General features: G+C 40.4%; 1 protein-coding gene and 1 long non-coding RNA gene across 2 annotated transcripts in view; one reads left to right on the plus strand and one right to left on the minus strand.

Moving 5' to 3' along the window:
- The window catches only part of LOC127166096 (uncharacterized), a 77,315-nt gene that overhangs the window by 49,732 nt on the left and 3,823 nt on the right, over positions 1-23,760 (minus strand). The gene's annotated exons all lie outside the window — the stretch shown is intronic.
- Positions 9,017-12,744, plus strand: znf703 (zinc finger protein 703). The gene is made up of 2 exons (XM_051111180.1): positions 9,017-9,736; positions 10,441-12,744. Exons 1-2 carry the CDS (start codon positions 9,479-9,481, stop codon positions 11,962-11,964), a joined length of 1,782 nt encoding a protein of 593 aa, XP_050967137.1. The 5' UTR covers positions 9,017-9,478; the 3' UTR covers positions 11,965-12,744.

Raw genomic sequence — 23,760 nt, forward strand, 5'->3', positions numbered from 1 at the left:
CAATGCCTTTATACTGCAGGGAGGACTCGTAAAAGTGTCACGGCCAGAATATACGGCACCGTATTTCATCGCTTTTCTCTATTTTTAAACGCTGAGTTATGGTGGTGGAAATGTGTACCTATTAAAGGTGATATGATGTATTCTCTGCCTTGTTCTGAGGCTCATTCATCAAGTGGGGACCGAAAAGAAAACTGCACCCACTTCTTCACCCTCATCCCTCCCCTCTTCCTCTCCTCCAGCTCCCCGGTTCTAGCGGGCTGTCGAGGGTAATTTATAGCACGCAGCCAGTGTAACCTTCTGGCAGGCTTTGTGGAAGAAGCTTGTGCTCTCTCTCTCTCTTGGCAACTAATAACCTTTTATAAGGCTCAAACTTGGCCAGGTCATTGGGCACGGGAGACAAATCCAGACAGGACCAGGAAAGTAAAATGCGAATGAACCTGAGTTTGCTCTCTACAGGAAAACAAAATCAAATGAATCATGGAAAACCAGGCGAAACGTGTCTAAACTAAACGGCAAAAGAAATCAGTGAGGACAGCAGTGACAATTTTAGCACAGCATCATTTGATGCTGATTTGGCTCTTTACTATGTGTGATTTAGTGTCGCACAAAAAGATAGTGAAAGAATTTTAATGGTAGCGATACTGCAAGAGTAAGCTAAAGAAATATTTCACTACTGTTAGCTTCCCCTTAACGGAGCATCTGAAATGAGTATCAGGGCTCTACAGTGCAACCATTTCAGTCGCATTTGCGACTTAAAATTACTGCATGCAAAAAATATTTACGAGCACCAATGCGACTGACCCAATCAGCATATTTGTGTTTGCGCTGAGGGCAGCTTCAAAGGTTTTTATGTGTTTTTGAAGCGTTGAGTAATGTACCACAGACATACCTCACGAATCCTTTTATAAATAAAGCATAGACAGGGAATAAACAAGAAATTCATTGCACTTGCACTTTGACCAAAACAGTATTGCCTGATTTTGCTCCATTTCGTCGATGAAAATAGTTTCAAACACAGCATTACTTCATTTATGAATGAACATGTTTTTTTTAAACGAATCTAGTGAGTCAATGAATCAATTACCCATTCATAAAGACAGTCACTTGCTTTATTCCTGAACTAATCAGCCGTTCGAACGAATCAAATGAATGAATGATTCAGTAATAAAATCAGTGACTTGCCGCCACCTACTGGCAGTTTTTGTTTCATTTTTAAATCTTTTTTTATTTATCTTTTCAGTTATTTAACTTATTTAATGTTTTATATTCAATTTTTTATATTTAAACCATTAATCTCAACATGAATTTATTCATTTAATTGTACTCATGCCACCTCTGAGCCTCATTAAACATCTAAAAATACACTTATAGCCACTTCTGAGTTCGTCTGTGCCACCTCTGTAGTACAAATTAATTTTGTTAAGACTGATTTCATTTGATTAGCAACTTATTCTTCTTATTCTACTTGTTAATTAGACATTTTAAAAAGCTTATAATTTTTTTAATTTGCCATAAAAGATAACATTTTAATCAAGTTTTAATAAAGTTAGAAAAATGCTATTATAAATGCAAAAATAAAATTCCCCTGTAAATAACTTTAAAGAGTCAAATTACAATCACCTTGTAATGTAATGGAAGGCTTATTTTTGACCAGATATTTTGATTATTGATTTGAAGGTGCTCCTGAAATTTTTGACAAGTGCTCCTAAAAATAAAAGTAAGCTTACAGCCCTATGTATGCACATTCCTTAAGGAAAAAATGATTTTATAATGATCTTGTACATTGAGGCGGTTTGCTTTTTTTCTCTGCTCGATACTTGCCATCATATATTAAAGCAGTTATTTAGCGAAATAGTCATGCTACAACTTGGAACGGGATAGAAAATGTAACAGCATATATATATATATAATAACAAAACAAGGGATATAACATAAAAAGAGGGAATTATAACAAAACAAGGGATAGTTCACCCCAAAACAGCCAAACCAAAAACAAGATATTTTTGATGAAAAATGACTACCACGTTCAAGGCCCAGAAAGGTAGTTAGGACATCATTAGTCCATGTGACGTCAGTGGATCAACCTTAATTTTATGAAGCTACGATAATACTTCTTGTGTGGAAAGAAAACAAAAATAACGACTTCAACGTTATACACACGTGTGTTTTGAATAAAGTTATTTTTGTTTTCTTTGCACACAAAAAGTATTGTCGTAGCTTAATAAAATTACAGATGAACCACTGATGTCACATTGACTATTATATGATTACCTTTCTGGGCCTTAAAGGTGGTAGCTGCGTTGCGGTCTATGCAGGGTCAGAAAGCTCTCGGATTTCACAAAAAATATCTTAATGTGTGTTCCAAAGACGAACGAAGGTCTTACAGCTTTGGAATGACATGAGGGTGAGTAATTAATGACAGAACTGTCATTTTCAGGTGAACTTTCCCTTTAATTCTCTTTTATTTTTTAATTAAAAACCATAATACAGTAGCAATATTAAAACTAAAATAATAATAAATACAATTATGACTACAGCCTAGAGGACATTATAGAAAAAAAATCATAATCATAACATCCTAATTTCTCGAGTGAGCTTGCGTTTGCAGTATTTCAAGTTAGACCAAATGTTTTGAGATCCGTTTCCTTTATCCAGTTTGTCTTACGCGTTCCTCGGCTGTGACCTCGTCTTGACAGGCGAACAGTGCGAGATTAATGAGGTGGGCGGAGCAGTATAATAAACGTTTGTTTGAAGTGACAAGGCTGATAGGTGTTGATTTACTTACACACTGATAGGCTTTTAATTGAGCGCCTCCATCTCTCATCACATCAAAGTCACTGTGACCGGCAGGGCGCTCCTCCATACCGCAGGCCGTGATGACTGACAGCTGACACTCTGCCAGAGCTTTCCCTCACACCTTTAGATCTCAGTCTAATCCTGTACTATTTAATATAATACAGCAATACAAACAAGAATACTGATAAGGGTGCAATGGTTCCAAAGTGAGAAAATGTGCTTTATCTGATTTCAAACTGTAATAGATTAGAATATATATTTTAATAAACTACTTAATTGACTGAATGATTTGACTTTTCATTTCATAATGGTGGAAAAAAGGATTCCTTATGTAATGAAGAGAATGCGCCATCATGCACTTGTCAGTATATGAATATATGATGTAATCTTATTTTCAGAATTGACAGAGGACTCCAGGGAGGTGATGAAGGAAAACATCTGTGTTTTTACTGCAGCTTTTACAAGCCGCCAAGAACGGGACTGTTGAGTTGTTATTGTTCAGGCAGCAAGTTTACATCTTTTCATTATGTGCGACACAATGACATAACCTGCTTAGAGATCTACTGCCAAGCGCTTAAGCTTTGTCAGTCAACTGTGAGCTGATTGACAATACTAATACAGGCTAGGTCAGTGTCATCTTTAACTTTGACGTCGGTTTCGTGTGACAAAGTTAATTATTTCGGTGTGCGCCAGCGAGTGTGACTCAGAAATGAAATGTGGGAATAGATGTGAACTCTAAAAAGTGAATCAGACTAGCCTAAGGACTAGAGAGATTTCATTTGCCCCATGCGTTACTAAAATGGAACGTGTCATGAGCCTCGTGAATGGAGTGACTGTCGCTCCACGCAAGCGTTTTCTGGGCCAGCAACAGATAAAAACACCTTTTGATGTCTGCTTAGATTTCACACAACAATATAAAGCAATCTGATTTGTGGCTGTGCTGTGTGTAGCCGGGTAGTTCTCCCACCCCTCCTGATAACTTCACCATGTGGAGGACAATGGGACCTTTTGTTTGAGCGAGAAGGGTGCATTTAAGTTCATTGTGTGTGTGTGCGTGCTTGTGTGTTTTGGTGCACATGACAAGTTTGAAAGCTAAATAAAGATCTGTCATTAACTGTAGGGCATGTACATAATCAGTCAGAGATAATCAGAGAGACAGGAAGATGAGTAGATCTGCCAGGCCCTTGATCACAGAGGCGACAAGAGAGACGAGCCATTAAGCCTGTGAGAGCGCTTAACGTCACCGATATCATTTTTAAAAAAATGGAAATACGCTTTAACGGGTATATAACTATTACTCAAGTCTCGTTCATCCGTCTTATTGTACGATATTCCATTCCGTCACATGCGCATGTGGTTTCACACAAATATTTATCCTGTCATCACACCATCACTCACGTCTTTGGATCAGAGAGGCCCGAGATGTTCAAGTCTGATTATACCAAAACACAGAGATGAGTCATTAAATCAACCTGAGAAGCTCCCATTCTCAGAGGATTCTGGGAAGAGCCTTTTCTGTCATTTGTTCCCGCTGCGTGTACGTTGTGTGTGCGCTATTCACACCGAACTATATAAATCTTCATTCTCGACTCTTTTTTTGGCTCCGTTTCCTCGACTGCGTTTGATGGGCTCTCTCTATCATCTCTTTCACACACACACAAACATTACCCCATCGAGTTTCACAGTGCACTTTTAAATATTTGATCCTAAAAATCTCCCAATCACTCTGAAGGACTGTGAGATTTGTGAAAGCAAAGAGAGAGAAAGAGAGTGCTACGTTTTACAGTTCTCCAGGGTTGGTCTCACATGTCAGCTACACTCCATAAAGCTGTCCTGTCCCTCTTTTTTCACAGGATTATTATTTCTGGAGAACAGACCAGGCATGAGCAGCAGACTCCCTGCCTCTGGGCTCCCTTTTCATACCACTCACCTCATAAATCAGTCACAGGTAATTAAATGCAAGTGATTTGCATCCTAGTTGTTTGTTTGGTTTTGCCGTCTCTCAGTCTGTACCAAAGAGTGACAAACTGTTCCGTGCCAGTCAAGTATAAAAATATAAATTGTAAATTGAGAACGGCAAACACACGCTGTTTTACTTTTAATTAAATTACATATTTTTAATCTTTTTTCCTCACGCTCATCTCTAAGTTTTATATCCGTCACTGTTTCACATTAACGTGAACGATGGCCTGCTATAAAATTCCGGTAGGTTTTCCGCACTTCAGTAATCTGGATACGAGTGGGCTACGGTCAAGCAGGATGTCTAGCCTCTGCTTTTAGCCCTTTGTTTAGTCAAAGTTATGGTAAAGCCCCATGCTTTGATACAGTCATGCATAGGCGAACGCCTTCGGGCTTAACAGGGATTGGTCAGACAGGCCTCTTAAAGGGGAGGCCTGGCCCTTAAAATCCACAACAGGAAATGACCATCCGTCATTTATACGTCAAAACAGCTGTTAGCAGCCCACTTCAAGGCCAGACTTGAAAGGAGCTGTTCCCCGTTGTTCCAGCCCGCCCTCAGTTCTTTCTCTCACTCTCTTTCTCTCTCTTTTTTTATTTTCCCTTCCTCCTCCTCTAGGGTGCCTTTAAACTCCCTCCATTCCACCCACACCTTTGCCCCCTGCCAAACTCACTTATCCTGAAAATGTTTTTGTAAGGCAATCCATCTTAATTCTAAACCATTGGAATTCTAAGATTTGAGGCTTTAGGTTTGCGTTTCATGTTTTTTGCATTTCCGAAGGCAGCGATCCGTCATTTTCGTTGCAGTCCTAAGAATATAACAATGGTTACACCCTGTGATTCTGGGTTTCTGACTAGTGTAACATCATTTCTAGACAAACGGAAACATTCCAGACATCTCGACCAAACTTTACAGAGTGGCAACAAGGATGGATTGACTGTAAAAGCAGGACAAAAAAACAACATCTACACATATTAATACACTCGTTGACAGGTTAGACCACACCTGTCATAACCTAAAGTATCTGTTTGTGTGGGGCAAAGACAACCGATATGATCAAAGGACGCCATCGCATCATGTCACTTCACCCTGAGTGCATCTGAATTTGTGTGTTGCTGTACTTTTACAGATTTGCACGGGCATTATAGACTGCTGTATAGGTGGCAAGTGATGGATGACACTAATAATGACAAAGCAAACAGCAGGGCTGTTGACACAAGGAGAGGTGACTTCATACAACCACCGCTGCTATCTCTCAACACACACACACACGTGCAGAACGTTAAATGGCTTTAGACGCCGCGGGTAAAGAGATCCTTGTTTAACAATGGCAGATGCGCCCGTACATCGACTCGACAATGTGTAGTTCCTGAATAAATAAGACAATGCGGCTTCAAAGCCTAACAAATGTTATATTATGAGATGGATCTTTGTGTTGGGAGACAGAGTGACAGTTTAATTAACTTAACAGTTATTTCTGTCTTGCTAATCTAAGCTGTTATGTATGATTGAGAGCGGTTTAATACTTTGCCACTCCAGTCAACTTTGATCGTCTGTAGGTACTTGTGAAAGTGTGGGAGGCTGTTTGTGTGTGTGCTGTATGTGGGATCTAAAATGACAGGTTGCTGACAAGCTTAAAACTCCTTCTGCCTCTGAAACGCAGTGTCCCGAGGCTTTCATTCCTCCCTGCACACCATTATTAAATGAATATTCACCTCTGCCACCCAGATACGCGAGACAAAGCCTTGCAAACACATGTTTGCCTGTGGCTCCTCCCCTCCCTAGGTCAACAGTTCACGCATTCTGTCTTTTTGTCATTTTTATTACACTAAGGCAGGCAACATCACCTTTCAAGAAGCTTCCCAGGTGCTCTTTGTTTTTAACCCCGAGAACAGCTCCAGAGATCAGGCCTTTCTCATCTCACTGACTCACCTGACAGGTATTGCCATTCAGAGTAACATAAATATTCTCCGCCGTCCATACGTTTACAGCACTGTGCAAATGGGGGCAACTTTTATGCTGTCAGTTTGAAATATGGCTTATCCTCTAAGGACAATGGCCTTTTACATACACATACATATCATATCATATTTGATTGCATACAAAGTCACAAACAATTTTGTGCATACGTGCAGGATTGTTTCGGAAACACGCTTGCCAAAATAATGTAATACAACTCGGTTCAATGTCTGAGGTTTAATAATGCCGGGCATAAGCACTTACGAACAATCAAAGCCATTAAATATACTGAACTTCAAAGTTACTTAGACACGAATTAGCACAGTCTCCCTGTAATAGCCTCTGTCAGGCTTCATTTTTCAATGATTAAGCCAATTCATTGCATAATTAAGTTAGCTAAATTACTTCAATGGCAAAGTAACATGGGATAATGTAATAAAGTTATTAACATTCCAGAACTGGAGGCGCTCACATAGGCATGTGCTGTTATTATGTATGAATGTATTGCTCAGTATCATTTGACTTATTTGATCTAAAAAAAGAAACTGCTGCCACATTCTCTGCTTTTCCTTTTAATACGACCCTCTGCTGCAGTTAAGCTTGTAAAGTAAAGCGAACATCGGCAGCATTAAATGTGAATTGTGTGTTTAGGTGAAAAACACATTTTAGACTATGTATATATTATTAATGCAGTTTTGGACCTTATGCAAAGAAAATTATATTAGTATGACTTTCATTTTAAATGACATGTATAAATACATCTGAATGAGTTTACTTATTAATAACTAGTAGCAATGTTTGAAACACTGTCAACTTAATGATGAATCTTAATGATAATATCTTTGTACACGAGGTGTTTCAATATTTATTCTTTATTCTAGAATGCGTCACTCGTATTTAAGTTTACTAGAAACCCAATGTGACTATTCCAATACTTACTAATATAAAACAAAACTTTAAAATGACCACGGCACTTTTGTAAATTAAACAGCCTTTGACCTACTAATATAAATTTCAGCTTACACTACCAGTCAAAAGTTTTTGAACAGTAAGATTTTTAATGTTTTTTAAAGAAGTCTCTTCTGCTCACCAAACCTGGATTTATTTGATCCAAAATACAGCAAAAACAGTAACATTTTGAAATAGTTTTACTACTTAAAATAGCTGTTTTTTTTATTTGAGTATATTTTAAAAAGTAATTTATTCCTTTGAGTTCAAGGCTGAATTTTTAGCATCATTACTCCAGTCACATGATCCTTCAGAAATCATTCTAATAAAACACTCAACGCTCAAACAACATTTTTTTTATTATTATTATAATTTTGAAGAATTTTTTCAGGTTTCTTTGATGAATAAAACATTCAGAAAAACAGCATTTATCTGAACTAGAAATCTTTCGAAACATTATAAATCATCACTTTTGCATCCTTGCTAAATAAAAATATTAATTTCTATAATTTCCTTCCCAAAAAAAATTATACTGACTCAAAGCTTTTGAATGGTATAGTGTATAATGTTACAAAAACTTTTCATTTCAGATAAATGCTGATCTTTGGACCTTTTTATTCAAAGAATCCTGAAAAAAAAAAAGTACTCAGCTGTTTTACATATTTATAATAATAATGAAAATGTTTCTTGAACAGCTGAAGGATCATGTGACACTGAAGACTTGAGTAATGATAAAGTTATAACAGGAATAAATTTTATTTTAAAATATATTCAAACAGTAAGCAGTTATTTTAAATAGTAAACATATTTCACAATATTGCTGCTTTTGCTGTATTTTGGATCAAATAAATGCAGGGTTAGTGAGCTTCTTTAAAGACATTAAAAATCATACTGTACAAAAACTTTTGCCTGGTAGTATATTAGAATGTATTCACTAGATTAAACGTGTTCATAAATGAGCCAATATCACCACAGATCCACAAACAATTCGGTGGCAAAATGGCAATAAAACAAGACTGGTGGCAAGAAATTAATCACCAGTGTAAAGTCTAATCTAATTAAAGTTATTAAATATTATAATAAATAGCAAATACAAAATAAGCCACTATTCATATAGGGTTACTGGTGATTGAAAATTGACTATAAATAAAACTAGACAAGTTACAAAATAAATAGTAAAACGGCTTGTCACAGTCTTTGCATGTTTTGACATACAACGAACAAGCACTTGGCCAGCGGGTCCGGAGCGAGGAGGACAGTCTCCGCCTCTGTTGTGCCTACCCACTTATTACTAATGCAGATGCAGGCGATTGGACGGCGGCTGAGCGCTTTGAAGTTCTCCCTCAGATCTTCAGTACGAGCAGAGTGTATATGCGTACGGAGGGTGTAGTGCACACACCGGAGCGCACACGGACCAACGGAATGCCATTATTTGACGCGATATTTACCAGTAGTTTTTTAGTGTAGTTTCTTTCTTTTTATTTCACGGCAAGTATACTTGACTTATCTTATTTCTTATACAAGTCGTCGTTTGCACGTAAAGGACTCGCGATCGTTTTGGGGTTTATTAAGGCAACACTGATTCGGTGACGGAACGATGTGGAGACGGAGTGTACGTTCTTCGTAGAGACTATAACAGCTCTCTTTCTCTGGACTACAGACAGAGCTGATGCTTCAACGGGATATTTAACTGCTAGTAGACGAGGATATAATGTCGTTTGGCTGTTTGTTTGAAAACACTGGATATCTCTAAATGAAAACTGAAGGACACCCGCCCCGTCGCTGCCCTCGACAGGTCTCTGATCCGCCCCGATCCAGATGAGCGAACTGCCTCCTGGATTTGCAGTCAGTTCACGGAACCAGCAGACCCTTAAAAGTCGTTACATTAACAACGATAGTTCGCCCACCTGTTTAAGACCCCAGACCGACTCGATCGTCTCACTGCCGTACCGTGATCCCGCGCGTCAGGAAAAAAGGCTGCCTATACGGATTCTCAAAATGTTGACCGCTCACACAAGTCACATACTTCACCCAGAGTATCTCCAGCCGCTCAGCTCCGCGCCAGTGAGCATCGAGGTACGAGTTACTCCTTTCTAATACATGTTTCTTGCTTCTTTCAATTAAAAAAAATGTTTTCACTTAGAAAAGCTACTCGGTTATCCGAGTTTGTGCGTTTCCATTGTCCAAGTTTCATTTAATAGACATGTCTCGTGTGCGCTTGTTACATTTAATATCATTTCTCGGCATTACAGTTTTATCTTGCGCGCCTCGTATTAATTATTTAATTCGGAATTCGCCTAACGATTCTGAATGCGACTCAGCGCCGATTTCAATGGATAGTCCGGATCAGGATGAGGCCGTGCTCCATTATCTGGCAGCATTTTAAGGTTTCACATTTCCTGATCGCTACTGACGTGCGTTTTTCCTGGTACTTATATTTTTAAAGCCACCGTTTATCTACCAGCTTATCTAACATTTTGACACCAAAATAAATATGTTCATAAATCACACTGTGCGTGTTTTAAAAAAAAGTGTAAGTGTTGCAAAAAGTATAGCAACGATGTCAAGCAATTTATTCCGCGTAATGTTTTAAAATGTGACTATAACACGTACACACCTCCAATCGTATTTTATGATGATGTCACGCATTCAATCCTAAAAGTAAACAAAATGACTAATGTTTTGAGAAGAATTATAACCACTGTTGCAACTGTCATTTCTGCCAATTCGTGAGAAGGAAAATAAAGAGCTAACTGAAAATGTCTTTTTTGTCCCCATAGCTGGATGCTAAAAAGAGTCCCCTAGCATTGCTGGCCCAGACCTGCTCACAGATCGGTAAACCAGATCCTCCTCCCTCCTCTAAACTGGGATCCCTGTCCTCCAGCAGCCATGGAGACAAGGACAGTCGCTCAACCAGCTCCAGCCTGAAGCCTGCAGAGCATCAGAACCTAGATGACAAGTCCAGCTTTAAGCCTTACTCTAAAACTGGATCAGAATGCCGGAAGGATGGCGCTGGGATCAACAGCTCGGCAGATAAAGCGGGGTTCAGAGTGCCAAATAGCGGTTCTGCAGCTGTGACGTGCCCCTCTTTACCTCCGCATGCCCCCTCTCCACGGGCCAGCTCTCCTTCTCAGCAGACATCAGGACAGTCGCACACACACCGGCAGTCTCAGTCTCCCCTATCACAGAAACCGACACATCTACAGACCTCTCACATGGACTCCAAAGCCGCGGGTTCAGACCCAGGGAACGACAGCAGCAGCGGGGGCGATCGCAACGGGAAAAAAGAATCAGACCACAGTAAATCTGGAAGTCTGGACGTTGCACAGATCGCCAACTCCAGTCACGCACGTGCTAGTGTGAACTCCAGCAGTGCCAGTTCCTCCAGCAGTCCTCAACCTGACAGTAAGGCTGACCCCCAACCCTCTCAGCCCAGCCTGGGAGCAGGCCACATCGCCCCGGTTTCCCCCTTCAAACCGGGCCACTCGGTTTTTCCCCTCCCGTCCTCCACCATGGGCTACCACGGCTCCATTGTCGGGGCCTATGCTGGCTATCCTTCTCAGTTTGTGCCTGGGTTGGATCCCGCTAAATCTAGTTTAGTTGGCGCCGGGATGGGTGTTCCAGGAAAGCATCCCAGCTCCAGCCCTCTCACAGGGGCCTCGCCTCCCTCTTTCATGCAGGGTTTGTGCAGGGACCCATACTGCCTCACCTACCCCAATGCACCCCACCTTGGGGGCAGTAACTGCTCTTCCTGTGTTCACGACCCATCGTCTGCCCTAAAGACTGGCTTCCCGCTTATGTATCCCACCCATCACCTCCACTCCCTCCACCCCAGTTCTCTGTCCTCTAGCGCCACCTCGTCTCTGTCCCATCCTCTGTATACCTACGGTTTCATGCTGCCCAATGAAAGTCTCCCTCACGCCTGTAACTGGGTCTCAGTGGGTGGCCCGTGTGACAAACGCTTCGCCACCTCAGAGGAACTCTTGGCCCATTTGCGTACGCACACGGCTCTGCCAGGTGTGGATGGGAAGCTGCTCTCTGGCTACCCTTCATCTGTCTCCTCTGCCGCTTCCTGCCACCTCCACCTGCCTCCTCCCAGCAGCCCAGGAGCGCTTCCCAGTTCCCTCTCCCTGCGTGGGTCACCAGGGCTAGGCTTGGCACGGTATCACCCCTATGGAAAGGCACACTTGCCAGGAGCTCCATCCCTTCCTATGCACTCTCTCCCAGCCACAGCGCCCTACTATTCTCCCTATGCTCTATACGGCCAGAGACTGGGCTCAGCTTCTGCTCTTGGGTACCAGTGATAAAAAGACATTGGACTATGTAAAGATATTGGCATGAGCTCGCTGGAAAGCACAGGAACATGCAGGATTCCCCTAAGAAGAATGAAGCAAAAACACAGGAAAGCTATATTCACAATGAGGAATAAAATCTCATCTGCTTTGGATGACTGTTACTTAATTAATGGTCACTCCAAAATTCAATTAGGATATTAGGGAACCCTTATGAACTTTAAGGTGGAGAGCTAATGAGAATGCCAGAACTCAATTTATTTTATCTGATCAGTTTTTCTTTTTCCTTTTTTTTTTCCAATTTACCAAAAGTGTGTATTTATTTTTCACTTGAGCGCTTGACTTTTTGTTTTCTATGGGACATTTATCGCCAAAATTCATGCATTTTCATTTTCAGAGAGGAGCTGTATTTTCACAGTATGAATATGGTTGCTCTCATCATACACTTTGTAACAACAGACATTGTCTCTCAGACATAAAATCTTTTTTCCAACGTCACTTTCTTTCATGCGTTAGATCTGTGCAACTCATTCTCTTCATTGGAGAACAGATGAGCATGACTTGGTCAACAGCTACCTTGTTCCTTATGATTTGGCGTTTATTTTGTACTTGTACAGATCAAAGAATAAAACGGAAAGATGTGATATATTTTCTATTGTAGCTGACTCTGCAAGTTGGGGATGGAAGTGGAGAGGGGAAAAGAATTCAAATAAGAGTACTATGTTGTGATGGCAGCGCTATCCATTTAACAAAGTCTTATTTTGTGTAATAAATGATACTTGATTACATTTATAGATGTGTTGATGTCCCTCTCTTGCACTCTTAGTAACACAAACACTTTACAACAAGCTGATCAGAAAAACACAAGTTTTAAAATAAAACAAAAGAGAGAATTGCACTTTCACTTGAGCAACTAATCTTTGGCATTAGCTTTCTACACTACTGACAGTTTTGTTCCCTATTAGTTCAAGCTATTAACACAAAATAAGATCCTCTGTCTGTTTACCATTTTGCTCGTAATGTGAAAGTGCAGTGTTAGTCACTGCTGCTTGTTTGTGCCTCTGCAGCATTGTGTAAAGAGCTGCCTCAGCACAAGGGAGTATTGGGTCTTAAATACAGCTCAATGATAGCCTGGTAATAACCCATGGGAGCCATGCACTCACTCCCAGTGCACTCTGATGGATTGCCTTGCTACACAAAGGGCAAAAGATGACAATGGGAGGCTGTTAATAGAGAAATATTTATCAAATGCTTGACATGACCCCCAGGAGTGCAGTCCCCATTGTTTGACCCGAGTGTGTTGTGTCCTGTGGTTCAGAAAGTCTTGCTTAATGCTATGTTACAAAGAAGGTCAAGATTCAATATTGTTGATGTGATTGCGTGACTATGTCAGGCTTAATGTTTCAACAGAAGCGGCCGGTGTGTAAACTCTTCTTTAGAAGCATTTTCTTCAAACAGGATGAGCATGAACCGCTAAGATGAACCACACACACGTACGCACAGATTCTCAGTTCATTAGCACTTCAGACAGGAGAGGACGCAGCACAGGTGTCACTTGACAGGGCCATTAAATGAATAGATCACTCCGCCGCCTCTGTTAACTCAGGCTATGCAGCAAGGACACGGCATACGGTTCCTCTTATGGGAAACCAGGAGGTCAAGACTAGAGAAGGAAGAGCTGAGATGAGAATAAACACTTGCGGGTAAATGTTTCTACATTTTAGGAAGGCACTACACAGACCTGCTAATAGTACGCAGTCTGCTCATTACAGTCACAGGGCAGAATGATGTATAAACTGCTGCACAGAGTATCTAAACTGCAGTATTGCATTTTGTTGACATAAAGAGAAGTTCAAATCTAAAAGTAAGGTTCAGCGCCAAGAGTCTATTTTAGAAATGGTCTTGAATGACTTCCTGTGAGACTCAGAGAGGAAGTTATTTAATGGAGTAACGGACTATTTGGGCACAGCCCAAGAGAATTAAAACTTCATAATATGGATTACGTCGCCCCTAGTGGTAAAGCAATGCAGTGCAACTCCAATGAACAATATGAAATTGAATTTAGTCAACAATTTTTGAGTCCTGAGCATGTAAATACACACTCCTTTGATGAAGAACGAGAATCAAATGAGGTAAAATATTAGTTACTGCCAGTACAGGAAGGTTAAACGGAGGGGAGGACTTTTCACTTTTTATCCAAAGGAGAGGGATTAATCCTGCCATCACTCTGTTCCCACTCGTTCATCACATTCCCGTTCTGTCCTTCTCTCCGTCTTTTTCCTCATCAATCTCTCCCTGCCATTTATCTTTCTCTCCCTCGTCTCCCGGGCTCCAGCTGAGTCAATATGCAGTCACTCTGTTTCTGTCGCCTGCTTGTGGAGGGGAGGGGAGCTGGATGGATGTGTGGGTGGGGGTGTGGAGTTAATTTAGTCCCTGACCAGTGTCTTCTCAGCAGGGCTACACCTGTTTGATTGATCTCTTTCTCCCTTTCTCTGCTGTCCCACTGGGCTTAGAATGGCATGGGGGGGTGAGACCCCCCCTCCCCTCTTCCCAATGTGTCCAGTCAACTACCGAAGAGAGAAAGAGTGTGAGTGAGAGAGAGAGAGAGAGCTGCAGCCCATCACAGCAGTGTCCCGGGCAAGCAGCCCGGCAGCCCTAGTGATTAATGACGACAGGGTGTGGAGCTGCTCCTCAATTAGCCGCCAAGTCCACAGCAACTCATGAGGCTGACAGCCCCAACCTGAAAAAGAATGAGAGAGGGAGAGAGTTAGATCACCCCTCCCTCCCCGAGTCTTTTTCTTGGGCTGTCTCTCTCTGTTTAGATCTTGTCTCTTGTCTCTCTTCACCTACACCCTCTTTTTCCCCTGGCTTCTCTCCTGTTACTTTCTTGTTGTCTCTTTGATTATGTTAGCCTAATGTAGACTCTCTCTCTCCCTTCGCAAACTTCCATATACATTACACTCTGTTAATTACCGCATGAGTACCCTGATGACTGTTTGTCACGGTGATACAGACCAGACCGCTCTCTTTCTCACACACACACACTCTTCAAGCTCATAAAGCAATCAATCACGCAACTGCTGCTGCATCATGACAAAAAAAAATCCATTGAGGACTTTCCACGGGACCCTTAATCACATCAACCGCATCGCAAAATACCGTTCCATACGCCAGCAACAACAACAAAAAATTGCGGCGGTGAGCACCTCTACCCAGTGATCTCTTAGCCATCCCATTTGTCTAGCGAAACTGTGTGCATGTGTGACGACAGCCTGACAACGCAGGCAAACAAGTGTGTTGCAATTATGGCTAACCACTAATAATGCATTCCACCGCTACAGCTGGATTCCATTTGCAAACGCGCTGGGGGAGCAAGGCACCGATGTCACGAACGTTGTGCGCATGAGAAATCGTGCCTTGGCACTGGTACGGAAGGGTTAAGATTGATCCCGAGTCATGCCCGGAGTGACAGGACCTTTTCCTGCTCTGCTAAGGAAAACGTTTCGTTTACCTCATGCTTCCTCTATTATATGTTAGAGAGTGTATTCTACTGAGGGGGTTTTGTGCTTTTAGTTTGTATAGCAGCATTGAGACTAGTGGTGGGAATCTGTCAGTACCTCACGATTCGATTCATGTTGATTCTTGGGGTTGCGATTCGATTAAAAATTGATTCATGATTTTTCGATTTTTAATCTAGTCATGATTTTTCAGCAATATTTTTGTGCACACTGGACATCAAACGCACCAGTATTTTGATACAAAACCACACCAGTCTATAGTATAAATAGTCCTGATTTAAGAAATCAGTGTTTCCTATTAATTATTACATTTCTAATAAATAAAAAATATTTTACACTTCTCAGTAGGGATGCGCCCAAATCTGAATACCGTGTTCAGAAAGGAAATTAGGTGTATTACAGAACCCCTAAAGGGAATAAATACGAGATGGGAGGAAAAAAATATGTTTCAATGCTTTCTCTCGCAATTATATAGTTGGGCAATTACACTGTATATATATTGCAGGCATCAAGGAGCCATTACTAATATGCAGGGCATTGAATATGCATCGCTTTTCAATGCAGGTTCGCTTTTTACTTTCACTTTCGAGATTCATGGCAATACTTACCACACATTTTACAAGACTAGATTTACAAGATTAGATTGTCAGTGGTGCTCAGGATCTGCAAATAATTCACCATCATCCTATGTCATCTCTCTCCATACTTTGTTTCTGTGGTAAGTGAAATATCATATACTCTTATATAACAGGCAACCGCTAGCAAGCAGCTAACCGTATCCCTTTAGTGGCTCTGTAGGACACCTTGTTCGTCTTCCATTTCTTTCCAAATACAGATTCACTATTCAGGCACATCCCTGCTTCCCATAATAAACCATTGGTGTTGCTGTTTTGCTCCAACAACATCATGCTACTATTATGATGATATTAAGTAGAAATTTTTGAAATTTGTGAACCGATGCAAAGCGCTGAAGACTGAATCACAATTCATATGTAAATCAATTTTTCATATGTCTATCTCTATTTTCTATGTCTATAACTCCATATACTTTTTGATTTTAATATATTTTAAAACGTAATTTATTCCTGTGATAGCAATGCTGAATTATTAGCTTCCATTACTCCAGTCTTCATTATCACATGATCCTTTAGAAGTCATTATGCTTTTTGTTGATTAAGAAAAATTCCTCTTCTTATTCTTATTATTATTAATGTTGAAAGCAGTTGCGCTGCTTAATATTTATTATTTCAGGATTCTTTAATGAATAGAAAGTTCCAGAGAACAGCATTTATGTGCATTTGAAATTAAATTGAAACAGTGTAAAAGTGTTTACTGTCAATTTGAGCAACTTGATCGATTTGATGCATTTTTGTTTTCTTTACACACAAAAAGTAGTCTTGTAGCTTCATAACATTAATTGCTGTCGATGCAGGGTCAGAAAGCTCTTAAGATTTCATCCAAAGATGAATGAAGGTCTTACAGGTTAATGACAGAATATTCATTGTTGAGTGAACTAACCCCTTTACGAACCTTCAACAACAATAAAAAAAAAAAAAAATGTAAATGTTACTGTATGCTACTGTACTCCTACAAGTTGGCATCTAGCAGATATACACATTTAAAGTTTACATCTAAGAAATAAGTGACCAAAAATGCTGATGTTTTTGTCCAATAAATAATCTTCTTTAGAATCAGAATAGCAAGAATCATAGTTAAAGGCTGTGATATTTAAAAAAAAAAAAGAAGATAATCCATTTGACATGTCCCAGTGGCCCAACTTCCTGAAAATGTCAACACAGGAAAAATGGCTTTCATCAAGCTATTTCATGGGAGTATTTTAAATGTATCTGGCCTCTACTATAACTAGGGCTACATACTATTACAAAAACTGTCATATTTTGAAGGGCCTCCATAATAAATTCTGCAGCATGATGTAGTGACATCTGCTGGGGAATGTTTTCAGTTTCATTATGTAATTATTTTGATTCATTGGATATCATGATTGGACATTTTGTTCATTCTGTGCTTTGTGTGCATTTGAGTGCCAGTATACATAAATAGTATATATAATCAGCATATAATTCAAACAACTAGCTACATTAATCCAGAATAATGTGCTTTAATAAAATGACTAGCATATTGTAATTTGTGAACACCACTATGAAGACATGTGGAATATGGAGAGCTTTGTAACTGTTTATTTTACCTGCTGCCCTCAGCCTCAAGCTTGGCATAACATTGTCCTAATGTTTAAACACTGCTGTCATGTGCAGTCCGGCTTTAAGTGGACTGTATGACATCATTTATAAACTTCCAACGGGCAATGTTAGGTGCAAGCATGACACAACGACGTGTTAAACCCAAAGGTCAACCAATCCATTAAACACCATGTATTAAAGCTGCCGTCTGACACGCTGGGCAGAGGGAAAGAAATTTGGCGATATTAAAACTAAGGTGTAAAGTACTCATTTTCTCCCATTCACTATATATAGCATTACTATTAAAGGTTAAATACGAGTCCTCACGCTCAAAACCGAAGGGCACAGAAAGGTATAGAAATCTGTCAGGTCTTGTTTAATGAAATACACAGAGATAAAAGTGTTCTTGTCAACACCCTTCCATTTTTCTTCATAATGTGACAAGCCTGTACATACCGCTCGGCTCTGAAACTTTTACCCAAGGCCTCTAGTCACCAGATTTTCCTTCCGCCTCTGTCGGGATATTTTATGGACCGTCAATGTGTGTACGTGTGTGTGTGTGTGGTAGCGAGTGTACACCACAGAACAGCCAAGTTAATGTTATGAGAAGCGGCAGGGGTTTCTTAAGTAAGAGCAAAAGTTTTCCAGAGCAATGTGATTATTTTTACTGACTCAACGCCCCCCTCCCTCCCTTTTAGCAGCGGTGATGGTAACCACTCGGTCTCCCTGCCCTCTCTGTCTTGGCGGTAAGCTAACCCAGCTGTTCTCAATGCCATTTTGGGGAGAGGAAAAACCGAAGGCAGGAGAGGGACAGAGAGCGAGAGCGAGCGAGAGAGAAAAGCTGGCAGGGAGGGGAACAGACCTGATTATCCAAATACAGTCATTAAAGGGGAAATGTGTTTTTCAAACTGTCAAGATGATTAATGAGGGGGAGCAAATCCTCACAAATGCTCTTGTTTAGTCTAACTGGCAGACATGATCCTGGCCACTGATTAATGGCAGTGCTGGTGCGTGAGGCCACCGTGAGGTGAGATGAGTGGGTGGGTTGGTGGGTGGTGGGGGTAGGTGTTAGGTAGTGGAAGGACGTGTAGTGTGGCAGAGAGATAGAGCGTCACAGGATGTTACAGGGAGAGGGAGCGAGACAAGAGAAAGCACATACTAGTCAACAGCATTTTGAGCTTCGGCACTTTTCAGAGGTTTAATGAGTTTAAACAACAAGGCTGCATGGCTTCACCTCACAAATATGCTCATTAGATGTTTTTGGCCAAACTTGCGGTGCTTGAACAAATACCATGCATGTGATTTATGGCATAAATAACCGTGGTAATAATTATAGCATGCAACAGACTTGCAGTGAAGTAACAGTCATTAGCGTAAGAAGAAAAGCAGATCCTGTCAGCGCAAAAGGGATCTCGGCATTGTTTTGAAGTAGTCGAATCATATGGAACACCTTAACAGTGTTTGTGGGAAACATGCATGTATGTGTATGTGTATGTGTGTGTGTGTGTCAGACAGCTGACCTTAGAAGTGACTGATTTTCCTCCTGGCAGGAGCTAAAGTGCTGATACCTGACTATTTCACTTTGCTGACCTTAAAGAGTGGCGGTTGCACACACACACACACACACACACACAGCTACCAGTTAAGATTTCTGTGGCATAATGACACCGAGCACACATTCATTAGCCACTGTGTCATTGACAGTATTGGAAACCAATTGGTCTGCAAGCTATTCATCACGAACGCAGACAGGCTAACAATTCTTGTATGGACCGCAGAGCCATTGGTCTGTGCTGGGAGGTCTTCTTTAGACTCTATGGTTACAGTTCTTTAAACCGCACGTGGGTAGAAATCTAGCTTGGCATTAACATAGCAGTGCTGTACCATCTTCGTTAGTCCCACATCCAAATGACCACTGCATCATTACTTGATACTTTTCTTGGAATCTTTTGAAAATTTCATGTAAAGATGGGTGATTTATGAGGAGTAAAACTGTGTTTACAAATCGGCTTCCAGTATAAAAGAACTTGCCTATAAAAATCAGACCATTTGAGAGGGAGTGCCTACGTCTTAACATAAACAGCTGAGAAAGAAAACGCATGTGTGTAAGTTTATTGGATCTGTGCTTTCAGCCTTAAAGTGAAAGCAGACTAATAATAAGCCTGCCTCTGTCAAAGAAAAATATCTTGCTCTTGACTGAATAACTTTTTTAACTTTAATAAAGAATCTATAATTAATTAATTTATAGAGTAAAGACAATAGAGTGCTATTTTACATTTGATTATTACATTTCTGCACCCATAAACTTTTTTAAGACCTTCTGTTTATTTAAATTGTTTAAGACCTTCTGTTTATTAAATTGTTAGGTGCAAGCATGGCACAACGTCGTGTTGTTTATTCAAAATATAACTCTTTTCTAACAATATAAGTCTTTACTATCACTTTTTAACTTTTCTATCTTTGCTGAATAAAAGTAATAATGTCTTTCAAAACAAGAAAGAATAAAAGTTTACTGCACAGTTGTTTTGCACAGAAGTGCATATTGTTAGAAAAGTTTTTTTTGTTTTTTTTGTTTTAAATAAATGCTGTTCTTTTTAACTTTTTATTCATTAAAGAATCCTAAAAAAAACTATCACAGGTTCCAAAAAAATTAAGCAGCACAACTGTTTCCAGCACTGATAATATATCAGTATATCAGAATGATTTCATGAAGGATCACGTGACACTGAATACTGGAGTAATGATGCTGAAAATTCAGCTTTGATCACAGGAATAAATTAGATTTTAATAAATATTAAAAATAGAAAAATGTTACTTTACATTGTAATAATATAGATTTCACAATATAATTTTTTTTCTGTATTTTTGATCAAGTAAACGCAGCCTTGAGAAGAAGAAACCACTTTAAAAAAATATTAAAAATCTGACTGATCCCAAACTTTTGAAAAGCAGTGTAATATTGATAAATCAATCGATATAAAGCTGAATTATATTTTTTGAAGTATCTGCAAATATCGTATCGCTGGGTATGAGAATTAATATTATATCATATTGTGATGAACTGTCCGATTTTCATTTAATGTACATTAACTGACAAACGGCTGATATAAGAAAATATATATTTTTGTCTAAAAACAAAAAAAGTAAAAGCAAACATTTGAATGCTACAAATGAAATTGGACACAAAACATTACAGTGCAGACTATAAAAAAAATGGAAATTCATTTTGAGATTTGCAAGATTACGTTTAACACTGTTCCACTGACTGACATTAACGCAAGGAAATGTATATACTCAACAGAAAGCACCAATTATTTCAGATCACCCACAAGAGATCTTAAGCAGGAACCTTAACAACTTATAACCGCTGTTGTTTTTATTTTTACTTTGTAATAATTTTGCTTCAGTTTTTTAGGCTGCATGGTCTCCTTATGACCTCTCTCTTTTTTCACATTCACTCCCTGTGCATTAATAAAATGGCTAACAGCTGTGAACCTCTCTTAACATGACAGAATGTGAAACTGTACATCTCTCATTTCCCTCATCATAATGTTCTGTTCTCGATTCCCATAAACCCCTCACTGTGCCTCCCTGGAAACTCACAAGCCACAAACACACACACACACTGTACCTTTGTATATCTTCATACTAAATAGAGCAGTACAGCCCTATGGAAGACACTGAACAGACTGATGCAGAAAAAAAAAGTATAGGCCTCTGTAACACACTCGCTCACGCACACATACTAGACAACATTCATTAATCTAGCTTGTAATACTCCACATGTAAACAGCTTCTATTACTCAGAAGTATAAGCAGATGATAGCAAGAAGAACCTAAGCATGCTAAATTACCAGCTATCAGTATAAATGACGACATGAAATATTAGAAAAGGAAAGGGAGAGTTAACCGGCAATTCCAGACTCTCCAAGCGATATCTAGACGAACATATCCCACAATATGTTCATGAGAAGATAAAACGTGTTAGAGAAAGAGAGAATGACGACAAGAAGAAGCTCAGAGAGAGAAAACAGACAGGCAAAAGGGAGTTAATGGAGGGCACGGGTGGGAAGGAAGGCAACGTTCCTTAAGAGCTGAGAGTAGGACAGCTGTGTGTGTGTGTGTGTGTGTGTGTTAGGAGGCCCTAGAAGCAAGCTCTGTTTGTGTGTGTCAGAGGGAGTAGTGATTAATGACCCACAGGCCTTGTTTCTCTTGCTTCCTTCCTCAGCAGCGATGTCACACACACACCGTCACATGTCAGCCTAATGGACACGGGCAGACAGTGGCGGGAGCTGCCCGTTGCTCCAGACTCACACGCACATTAAGAACATGTATGCGTGTCAAAAATCCCATGTTTTTATTGAAAGCGAAACAAAACAAAAAGAGCACAAAATTTCACCGCGAGAGAGCCCGCAGTGTTCGTTTTGTGCGCCGATTATGTGCGAGAGAGCAGGAAAGAAAAGAACAGGAGAGAAAGATGTTGTGCGTCAGAGAAAAAGGGGAATGTGCGGCTGAGAGAGAGAGAGAGAAGTCAGTGTTTGCATGTGTGCCGGTTCCCAGCCCTGTCAGTGAGCTGTCAGAGTGTGATTTATGGTTGTGAGACTCACAGCAGTCCTTGCTGCCAGTTCAGTATTGTTACAACTGACATCTAATGAGGCCAGACGTGCTTTCAAGCACAGCACTTAACACAGGCCTCCATCTCCACCAGTCACAGGCCCTCTTTTCTCCTCCTCTCTCACTCCCATTTATTTTCTGCATCTGGGGTGGCAGACCAAGGAAAGGAGGAAAGACACGGTCTTGCTGCGAGAGCTTACAAAACGGAGAACACAGATGAAGCTGCAGTCAGCAGGCTTTTTTTTTTTTTTTTTTTTTCTCCTCTCCGTGTCTCTCCCCCTCCCCCTTATACAAGGCTGCACAATGGCAAATTAAAGTAGAGTGAACCTTTATATACTGATGACTTTGCTTTGAAAGGCAATATCTCACCGTTTTTCTACGCCATTCAATTTTTCGACTCCGCTCCGATGCTTAGTAATTGTTTGGAGGATAGTCGGCGCTCTGGTCTAATCATATTGGTGGCTGTGTCATTTTGAAAGGGAGGAGGAGTAATGCTGGATGAGAGCTCCTTGGCTTTGACTTTTTCCTGATCTTGGGTTTCTGCTCCGCTCCTCTTCGGGCTGCTAGCTTAGTCAGGACCCCTCGCAGTAATCATAAACAGAGCCGCTGGCAGCGGCACCCGCGTACTGCGCTCCCTCCCTACGCCCCCTGCTCCGGTTCCTTGTCAGACGTGATTAATGGCACACGGGCCCGGTGCGCTTTGCGTTGCCAGTTCCAGCGATGTTCCCTTGATACTTAATGAAGTCTGACAAACTTCTTTTCCCTCATTGTGTTCCAGTTATTTTTCCCCGCTCCATTTAAGAGAAGCCCAATGTAGCTAAATTTGCCACCGCCGCACAAAAGCACAGGTCAGAGTTTTCATATTTATTGCGCAGTCGAGGAGCGCAGCCTATAACACCGCTGGCAACGTCGGCTGTTTCTCAGGCAGCTCGTGTTGTTGTTCATACTTCAGATTTGAGTAGTTTTGATTGCAGTCATTAGACGTTCCACAACTTCAGTGCCAAGAACTAAAGGTCGCAGTGGCCTTACAGGACAAGGTCTGCGGTGTTTCAAACACATGAGCTGATTTTACTTACTGCCCTCCAGTGGAAGATCTAATAAAAAAAATTTTGTTACTGTACAATCATCAGTGCCATTTTTAATCATGAATATTACAAAATAAAAGATGAAATCATGCGTAGAGCACTAATTTTTCCTAAGGTAATGTAGTCCAATAGCAACAACAGGAGAAAGAAAATTCAGATTTGGCTGATTAGCCTGTCTATGCAATGACGACTATCAGGTCGACAAATCGGCCTGAATTGGTAAAATTGGTGGAAATGGATGGACAAATTACAAAGAAAACAAGTTATACACTCAGACATCACCACTTTCAGTCATGTCCAAATCTAAACTACTTAAATGGTGAACTGTGAGTGAGCCGTTTTTAGCAGGCACAAAACTTTTTTTTAATTTATAAAGAATGTAATAGTATGTGC

Source organism: Labeo rohita, chromosome 5, assembly GCF_022985175.1.
Source record: "Labeo rohita strain BAU-BD-2019 chromosome 5, IGBB_LRoh.1.0, whole genome shotgun sequence".
In the NCBI taxonomy this organism is placed as follows: Eukaryota; Metazoa; Chordata; class Actinopteri; order Cypriniformes; family Cyprinidae; genus Labeo; species Labeo rohita.

Excerpts from the sequence above, each read along its gene's own strand:
- znf703 (XM_051111180.1), top strand. The coding sequence starts at position 9,479 with ATGAGCGAACTGCCTCCTGGATTTGCAGTCAGTTCACGGAACCAGCAG. Across the intron at positions 9,737-10,440 it reads CCGCGCCAGTGAGCATCGAG|CTGGATGCTAAAAAGAGTCC; the intron begins GTACGAGTTACT and ends TTGTCCCCATAG.